This window comes from Mesitornis unicolor, unplaced genomic scaffold (genome assembly GCF_000695765.1).
Source record: "Mesitornis unicolor isolate BGI_N332 unplaced genomic scaffold, ASM69576v1 scaffold6787, whole genome shotgun sequence".
Lineage (NCBI taxonomy): Eukaryota > Metazoa > Chordata > Aves > Mesitornithiformes > Mesitornithidae > Mesitornis > Mesitornis unicolor.
The window spans coordinates 1-10,110 of record NW_010195625.1 but is presented as its reverse complement, the minus strand read 5'-3'; the positions used below and the strand labels follow the sequence as shown (position 1 = coordinate 10,110).

Genomic DNA, 10,110 nt, shown 5'->3' with positions numbered 1-10,110 from the left:
TAACTTTCAGTTTCTTGTGGAGTAGTCAGTGATACAAGCATTGCTTGTTGTGTGTAAAATATATTATTTTAAAATACCAGTATACTGTCCTTCCAGTTACAAAAATATAATTATGTCCTACAGAAATTTTACTGAATTAAAAAGTGTATCAAAAATATGGATCAGCACTTTAGACGATATGTGACATTAGAGATGAAGTAAATGTATAATTATTTAAAAATACTATATTTTGACTCAGTGAGCCACTTTTTGTTTTGCATAAAAAGAGATCAAAGCTTAGTTAGAAATTTAATGGCCAGGGATGAGTTTTGGCTCCCGAGTAATAATACTACATTATTAGCATGGCTGAAAAAGAGCGGCAGGAAAACCTTTACAGGCATTCAGTTTGAAGGATAAAAAGTTCTGTGGTGACAGCGGGAATGGTTGAAAAGTACCAAAAAGGGACGGTAATTTAGCAAAAGGCAAAGAGCATTTCTTACTGGTTTTTATTTACTTTGTACGTAAAACACTGGCAGCCTGCACAGTGCAGTTGCGACCTCTTGGGCTGTTTCGGGTGGTGCTGCTCCGAAGGAGCCCAGCGGCTGCAGGTGCCTCCCCCCGGGACTGGCCCAGCACAGAGGCAGTGGGGAACTTTGGGACCAAACAAGTTGTATGGGGCATGGTTGGACAACTTAGGATTCAACCTATGAGGTTTATACATCAAAGAAAATAGGCTCAATATTTCTACATTTTGCATGGTTTAAAGTGTCGGATGATTAATCCAAATTAACCTGTTCCTAAATCAAAGGCTAGTGACTGTTCATCTCAACTGCAAATGAAGCTGTGCCGGTTATGAATCTCCCATGTCTGAAAAGCAGATTTCCAAGCTCAGCTCTGTTTCTTGACATCCTCAGGAATTCTGGCGTGTTTTCCAGTGCTATGCCCTTTGCCGAGCTATTTCCCATGCGCCAGCAGCACTTCAGTAACTCACATTGCAACTCGCGTCGCTCACTGCTCTTGCAGTGCTGAGGATGAAAATCCTGGTGTGGAATCTGCCTCAGCTGCACAGCAGAACAAGCGCCACAGGGGACATTGCTGCGATGCGTCCCAGGAATGCAGAAAAAGAACACCCATACAGAATATGCTGCAAAAATTGAGCTTTGTGGGGGTGTTTGTTGGGTGGGATGGATTGGCATTATTATGCTTGATTTGGTAAATGAGGAAAGTTGGAGAAACAGTAATTTAAAAGCCAAGTGACCTCTTGGTTTTCTGTTAAGTTTTATAAGAAAATGTAGCTCAAGCTGAAATTTATCCATTCCCGCACTGCGTCGCTGGCAGGAGCCTAAGCCACTGCTTGCTGACTCAGAGGAAAGCCATCTCTAGCATTACACTGCCCAAAGCTCCACAGCTGTTTACCTTCTATTATTTTGGAAAGGGATTTTTTTTACTTTTCTTTTTTCCTTGCTAGGGAATACAATGGTGACACCAAATATTTAATACAAAAGTCAAATGCTCAGCTAACATAACATACCAAGTTCTTTAAAACTAATGAAGTTGCACCAATTTATAGCAGCACAAGAACTGGCTCAAAGTATTCTACATATTTTTGCATGCCCAGAAACTACCAGGCTATGGTGCCATCTTAGTACCACAGACCCTTCATAGCTCTGACTCCTTATCTATCTCATCTAGGTAGTATTCGTCATCGGTAGTGGTATCACTGTCCGAGTCTGAGTAAGCTGCTGTGTCTTCCTGACAGATATCAATTGGCTCTCGGGGGGATGAAGCAGCTGATGACATTTTGCTCCCAGCAGAACTTGAGCTCAAAAGCTCAGCCCTGTTTATAGAAGGGGTCTCTCCATCTCTGAACACACCAGGGTTATTAAGAAGACAAGGTTTCCATAATCGCCCTTCTGTGAGCGACCTCTTGATGTTTTCCAGGAAAGCCAACTGTTGTTCCTTGCCAAATATACCAAACTCAATAGAAGGATACATCAGATTTCTAGGGCTGTAACATTTTTCATCATCTGATGCCCAGTTTTCATTTTCATCACAAGACAACAGCTCTGAGTAAGATTTAAATCTCTTTCCATGTATGCCGTATTTTGGTAGAATATTGCTTCCCGAGGCAAAGGTCTCACGGGAATCTCGAGCACAAATACTCTCAGAAAGGTGACGCTCACGCTGACTTTTGGCAAGACTCTTGCGCAACTGATAGCTACCCAAGTTGGCATTTTTTGAGCTAGGAGACTGAGAGGTATTTTGACACTGACCAAGCACTGTCTGGGAAGTCAAGTGTTGCTCTGGACATACGTCTGTGTCCACACAGCTATTTACATACGTGTTTGAGTTCTTGTCAGTTAAAAGTGGCAAGGGAGGACTGCAGACACGACTGCTAGCTCTCCTTTTCTCACCATCCCGTGGGTCTGATGTAGTAGCACTGGGAGAGATGGGCTGGCTTTTGTTTTCTAGCCTGAGATCTAGTGTCTGGGAATTCTTATTTCTTGTGGGTACTGCCTTATCTGGAAATAGGGTTGTAGGACTTGGCCTGTTTTCCACTTTCACCGTAGTTTTTCTCGGACTGATGGCTTCCTTCTGGGTGTACGAGCTTGTTGAAGACCTCCAGTTGGTGTTACTAACAAGCAAAGAAGGCTCATTCTGATTTTCAATCTTCTTCTTCTCAGCTGTTCTTGGTCTTGGTGTGTTCTTATCAGAGTCCAGACTGTGATTCTGATTTTCACTGTCTGACTGCAGGAATGGCCGATGGGAATCCACTGGCATCAATGAGTCAAGGGATGTGTCGACCTCTAAAGAAGTGGCACTTCCATTGTTCTGTGAAAAAATGTTACTTATGTGCGGTTTGGGGGGTAAATTTTTACTTGAAAATTTTCGACTTGTTTTGCAGACAGCTGCCAGTTTATTTTTAATTGAAGGCCTGTTTTTCCTTTTTTCTATATCTTTGACTTTGTCTCTTGGGCAGTCAGAGAGAAGCTTGTTCTCATGTTCTGCACTCTGTGTTATCTTTGGATCCTGTGTAGCCCTGAGGACCTTATCTTTACAGTTAACGTTCAGGCTGCCTTCACTGTGCCTCTCTGATTCCTGCAAACCACTGTAATCTTTACCCATCTGAGTACTCTGTGAGTTTTGCCCTTTCTTAATTTTTGAATTCTGTAATGGATCTATATCTGTGCTAACCACTTTGTCTACCTGGAGTAATGGATCAGCACTGGAAGCTGTGCTTACCTCAGATGCTTTGTTCTGAGACTCTGAAAGCACTTTGCTGCAAGAGTTTAAGTAATTTGCATTTTTTCTTGAGCTGTCAGCCCCTAATTGCAGTCCACTACATTTATTATTATAGAGAGGGGTGGTTTGGTATAGGAAATTTACTCTCTGCTTGACTTCAGTACTATCCCTGTGCGTGTCTTCTGCAGGAGGAAGCAGCACATCAGCACACTCCCTGTCACTGGTCCTTCCCAGGGAACTCTTTTCCCCTGGGTGGAAGACTGAACTGTTTGGGTTTTTATTGGTGAGCACTTTAGGGGGCTGACAGCAGCTTTCAGAGTTTCCCTTCTCTATAATACCTTTATTTGCTGAAGTAGAATACAGAGGATTCTCTAAATGTCTGCCTGGCTTGGGAGGGGTTGGTAAAGTGGACATTAGAGGTGTGGCTGTTTGTAACATTTCCTTCTTTTCTTTTAGACATATTTCTGTATTTTGGATGCTTGAAGCATCAGAAATGGCTTTACCTGGCTTAGCCACTACTGCAGTGGATTGTGGACCACTAGAAGAAATTTCTTTTGTCATCATGTCAGAAAACACATTTTCTGCTAATGCAAGATCTGCTGAACTATCTTTCCTGTTAGGTACCATACTCACTGACTGTGAAGCACACATCTTCTCAGAGCTAGGAGGTAAGTGGGAATGCTCTTCTTCACTATCAACAGCAGCTCCTAAGTTTTGAGGTGTGACCACAGCTGAAGATCCTTGGTCAGAAGAGTATGAAGGCATCTCTTTTTCCAAGGTACTGGGGAAAAAAACATTCGCTAAACTCACATGACCTTCATTTTTCTTATTTGGTATTCTTGGTGACTCAGCCTTTTCTCTGGAAGAAGGTAAATCTGCATCCTCTGGATTATCTCTAAAGATGTTACAAAATGTTCTTGAATGCCTCCGTGGTAATGTGTAATAGATTGAAACTAGTTCATGGTACTTGACATGATCTTCATCAAAACAAACTGTAAAGGTACTTGTAGTTTTGTATTTCTGCAAAAAGTTTCCCCTCTCCTTACAATCTGAAAACACAGAGGATTCTCTTCTGCTTAGATGTTTACATCTGTCTGTCAGTTCAACTGAGGTACTACTGCTTACTGCATCGTTAGGTCTTTCAGTTAAAGAACTTGAGTGATCTTTTTCTTTCATACTTGTAGCAGCATTTAATGATGCTGATGTTAAAAAGGAATGTTTTGAGTCTGAACAAGACACATCTCTTTGATTAGAACAAAAGGCGTCAGCTCTATGTGGAGTTTCAGACCTTATGTCTGAATGTGGTGTTCTGCCTTCTCTAGGTAAAGAGATGGGCGTATCTGACGTAACACTACCAGCAATGCTAGCTGATTTTCTAGGCAAAGTGTAATAAATAAGAAGCGGGTCAGGAGATTTGAGGCTGTTTCTGCTTGGGGAGCCAGTAATGCTGCAGCTACTGGTATGTCTCAGCAAGCCGTCTTGCTTGTGACGCCTTTCAATACAAGGCAAATTACTCCTTATTTTTCTGCTTTCTTTTTCGAGGCAGAAATAACTTAAACTATGTTCAGAGGTCCTGGGGTCTCCATCAAAACTATGCATATAAATATTTCTAGAATTTCCAGTTTGTGGAGGACTAGTAGTGAATTGTCCATTACAGTCCTTAGAAACTAAAGTGCTTGTATTTTGCAGTGTTTTCTGTGCAATCTCTTTGGTAACACCTGTTCTGCTCACTTGAGCTGTTCTTCCACCTTCTGCTTGAGATTCAGGAACTGTGCAATTTACTGAAGAGCTAGTTACTGTTCCTGAACGTTTAGAATTGTCTTTATGAGAAAGTGCTTGTGGAGAGCCTGGTGAGGAGCTAGATGAACGTTCAGGAGGACAGGACAACATGCCTCGAAAGTTTGCAAAGTTTTCAGTGGACTGAGCAGAAGCAACGTTCAGCAGTGAGGACTGTCTCTGTGGAGGAGCTTGGTTAATGGCTTCCGCACTCCGATTATCCCGTTTGATGCTCTCTCTTTTTGCTGCATAATGCAGATTATGTTCCCATGCTTTCTGAGTCGGAAGAAAAGGTCCCTTCCTGCTCTCATCAGCTGGGAAAATACAGGGAGGCTGACTGAACACACTGTTGGGTGGGCAATTGTTTTCCTTCATTTGTACATTTCTTTTATCCCCGTTTGATGTATACATTTTTGCAATATCTCCTCTGGCAGTGACTTGGGTTTGTCTCTTTGATCTCATTGTGTTAAAGAGAGATGCACTGCTTTGCAACATGGCAGGAGAAGGGCTGTTAGAGGGAAAACTCTGGGTGTTGATGTCATTTGTATCTGCTTGTTGAGAAACCGACTGTAACAGCACATCTTCATCTGGCTGTTTCACACCTTCAACCTTTCCAAGCTGTGTAAAGCCTGCCTTAGCACTACTTTGGGTAACAGTGACTGAATTCCTGGTCAGTCCAATAGGTTTTGTTTGGTCCTTCAAATTAGGAAAGACTGACTCATCAGTTCTGATACCAGATGAAGAAACTGAAGGGTTACAACTTAGCCAGGGCTGACAGCCCTCAGACAATTCTGAAAAAGTTCTGTTCGCACTTCTTGTTACTCTTTTGGTATTCGTATTTTCTGGAGAATACGCGTGAAAATCATTCTGCAGGCGCTGTGAACCAAACTTGGCATTCTGTGTATGTGCCCACTGCTGGTCGTTTAAATTAGCCATAAACACTTCAAAGCTGGCATCAGGTGAAATAAATGCTTCATCACTGTAGTACTGAGGAATATCAGTGCAAGAAGGACAGCTGTCTATTTTTCCATACAAGTTGCCATGAGAAGTATCTCTATAGTAGGATCTACAGAGATTATTTTCTGATTTGTATAATGGATAGTTTTCCCAGTTATCAAAGGGCAACGGAGAAGTAGCTTTGTCAGGGCAACTAACTCTACTAAAGCAGTTACTGCTTGAAACAGATCTTCTGTAGTGGTGTTTGGAGTGGTAACATGTGTAATTCTTGGTTTCTTGCAAAGAACTAGGATATGTACCATGGTCTGTAAACTCCATTAGTGACTGGGTTCTAAACATTTTTTCTTGGGCTGCTGTTTGTCCAGGAGAGTCTGGTGTGTTGTTCCATACAATGGAAGACAGAGGAATTCGCTTTGGGTTCCGTCGACCAAACCTTGGTACAAAATCATTGTTGCTGTCCCTTGCCAAGGGATGCTGTAAATTCAATGCTGACAGCTGGACAGAAGATACTGATGATGGACACCTCCGAAGGGAACATACAGAGTGACTTCTGCCAGCTGTATCCCTGTTCATACAACTCTTGTGCCTAAATCCACTGTTCTGTGTTATGGAAGGAGGATATAAGCTACCTTCTGAAGACCGTCCAAAAGAAACAGAAGACAGCCGGCTGCCTAGCAGATGAGGATTTTCATCGACTGGATCACTGTATTTGTAATCTTCTTGAAAGGCTGTCTGGTGCCAGTTTATATATGCATTGTGTAATTTCCTTGGTCTGATGAAAAGCTTGTGTTCATCTTTGGCTCTTATTGTTCTCTGTCCATCTGGGAAAAACGTGCTAGGCACATCACTCCAGTCATTTCTGTGTTGCCCCCTACCAGCAGTCTGCCTCTTTGGAGCAGGGAATGCACTACTGTATTGCACATTTGATGCACTGCTTGTGGAAACTGTCCTGTCCAATGGCTCTTGGGCTTGTTCCTGCGCCAGCTGGTCATCCAGATCATTCAGAACTGCACAAGAAAAAAAAAGACACTTGGTTTTGTTTTCTTTAATAATCTTCTGACTACTTATGTTAAAATGTTTCATGTACGACATTAATAAACAGAACTTGTTTTGAAAGGAATCAGCTTCTCAGCATTCAAAACCCTTCCCAAACCACACACACTGTTCATCCACAGGACCTTTCAGTGGTCACCCATTGTTACTACAAGGAAAAAGGCACTGCTCCATGACTGATCTCAAGACTGCTCTTGATGTAAATGTTGTCTTTATGCTATTTAAAAGAAAAGCAAAACAATTTGAAGTCTGAATTCTAACTCGTGAGCCCTGTGTGTGTGTTTGTGTGTACTTTCAAATCTAGTTTGTAAGCAAAAAATACCTGTAAAGAATCCACTAGCCCTGTAAGCAAACACAGACCTTTCTGTGTGTTCACAGAGCACCACTATGATGTAACTGTAAGAAAACACAGAATTCTGCAAACCATCAAACAAGCATATTCAGCAGTCTGGCACATCCACTGTTTGTTTCATTCAGAAAAGAAGTTCTTCACTAAATTGCAGCTTATTATTTACTCTAAAATCAGCACTGAAAGTGGCATTTTCTGGATAAAAAGAGGTAATGAAATAGTTAGAAACCTGTGATTAATTCTAACAGCATAGCTGTATTTTTGTTTATTTATATATATATAGTCTCATGAACTGGAATTAAACGCTACACAACTCAGCTAACCAAGATATTCAGTCATAAGACCAAGTGGCAGCAATGTACTATTTTTATTGGCAAAAAAATGCCTTCAATAATTGTATTCTTTCTGTATTCTGAAAGTAGCACACATAAGATAAAAACATAAATGGATAAGGCTGTTTTGTTACAGCATTTCCTCATCTATTTAAATAAAAAAGCTTGACTGATCAGTCATTTCAGATCTATGCTAACAGTACAGAATCATTAAAAAAGCATTGCTAGGTATGTATAACATCATAAAAAGTGATACAAAGGTACTAAAATTTTTAATTTTTCTGACTTACTCTTCAGCACAGAAGCGAGAAGGCTCCTGAGAGAGTCAGTTCAGTACAAGAAAAAAGGCGAGTTGACTCTGAGTCTTCCATTTGGAGGACATCAGCCAAGCTATGTAGAGTTTTCTCTGTCAGTTGGCAAGCGTGCACAGTTATGACTGACACCCAAAAGTGGTGACAGGCATGTGGGTTTGAGAAGAACCACTGTCCACCATGCAGTGCTCTGCTCTTCCAGCACTGCCAACTCACCCACTGCTTCCGGATCATGCTTTCAATCTGTGATCTCTTGTAATTTTGAGTGGTAGAAAGCAATAGTCATAGAAAGTTTTTTGCATAGATCTAAGAAAGTTTATGGAAGAACATCTCTGTACTCCCACAGGCTGGGTCTGATCTTGCTTCACTTCCCAGAAGTGAGGAAACAGAAAAAAAAACCTAAAACCAAAAAGAACCAGCAACTTTCAGCTGGTGCTATAAGGACTACCAGAAAGCAAACTGAATGCCATAATGCCTCTTGCTTCTGCGGTATGAGGCTTTACAATTCATAAACCAGGCCCAGTTATTCACCATTATCAAAATTATGCATGCAGAAAACTGGGATGAAATTCTTCTCACATAACTGTCTGTCTGCATCTAAAGGGTTGTCCTGGATTCACAGGGATAGAATCACAGAATCAGTTTTCCATTCAGGAGAGCTGCATTTCTAAGACTACAGTACTCCATTTGATGAAAAAGAGTTGATAAGACACTTTGTTTTAGTTTTCAGCTGACACTGGTATGCAGGTTGCCACAGTGATCAAGGTCTTTGGCAGTTTTGAGATTAACTAGGTACAGAAGCGGGTGGGGAGGTAAAGCCAAGGGCTTTCAGGGCACACTCACTATAAATTGGGGAGTTTACTGGAGACACTCTCTCTTTCCTTGATGGTCACCATCCCCAGAGGTTTTGCCTGTTGTTCTGCACCCAAGGCCTCCTAGTCCCCTGCTTTTCTGGAGCTGTTGTGCTCGCAGTGTTTATTTATCTTATCTAATCATTCACTGCTGGGAGTGCATAGCCAGCAACTGCTGTATGAGCTGGGTATAACTTTATGTGACTTATTATTCTTGTTCCTATTATTATTACAGTTTATTATTACTAATATTATTATTAATTTCAATCATTAAACTGTTTTTATCTCAACCCACAAATGTTCCTACCTCTCTCCTCTGATTCTCTCCTCACCCAACCAGGGAGGGCAGGGAGTTGTGTGGTGTTGAGCTGCCTGCCAGGTTAAACCATGACAGGATGCAATGTGGGCTCCTGTCAGAATCAGCAGAGAAATGTATGCTTTTAAGGTGTGATTCTTCTGAACGGCATCAGTATGAGATGAAATGCACTCTAAGAGTGACCAGTGACACATCTTGAAGTCAACATCAGAGCAGACATTCTGCTGTCAGACAAAGCCAGCAAAAAGTAGTCACTATGCGAGAAAGTAATGAGCCATACCTTTACAGCCCATGCTTTTGCAGAAAATTCTCCAAATCCAGCTACCACAGTCACTTCTGGTAACATTAATACCAGAACAAAGTAAGGGCACACACTTACCACTGAAAAGCTCCTTTTCTAGCTGTTCAGTCCATTCCTGTGTACTTTTCATTTCATTTTGGTTTGCATCAAAAGAATTATCACTTGTTTCAGTTGTCATTGAAGAATTACACATTTCAGCCTGTTAAAAATTGTAAGGCAACATGATTTTAGTTCTACATATGGGTTCAAACCATATTTCACATGTCACATCACAAATTGCGTCACAAGTCACAAAGGTCAGTAACGTCTTTGTGGGTCCATTAATTGCTGTATTATTAAAATACACCTGAGGACTGCAAAAATGCATGCATTTTAGAGATTTTTACATACATAACATGGAGATTTGCTCATTTTGTCCTCATCCTGTAGCATGTTTTGGATACATGAGTTACAGTGACTTTATAATAAGTGGCATAGTTTACTTATTTTCTCCATATGCATCCATACTGCATTTTATCTTGTAATTTAGTTTTTCCTAATCACAGCACACATTGCCAGCACATTCTAAAAAACTCACATACTGACCTCCCAACAGAGATTTAATAAGGAAACAGAATCACAGAATCACAGATTAGAAGTTGG

The 10,110-nt window shown here is 41.2% G+C and overlaps 1 protein-coding gene across 1 annotated transcript; it reads right to left on the bottom strand.

Moving 5' to 3' along the window:
* Positions 1-1,638: 1,638 nt before the first annotated feature.
* Positions 1,639-9,667, bottom strand: EXPH5 (exophilin 5; the record flags this gene model as incomplete). The annotated part of the gene is made up of 2 exons (XM_010188183.1): positions 1,639-6,962; positions 9,547-9,667. Coding segments are annotated over 2 exons (5,445 nt in total), but the record flags the coding sequence as incomplete, so codon positions are not given.
* Between the last annotated feature and the right edge of the window lie 443 nt (positions 9,668-10,110).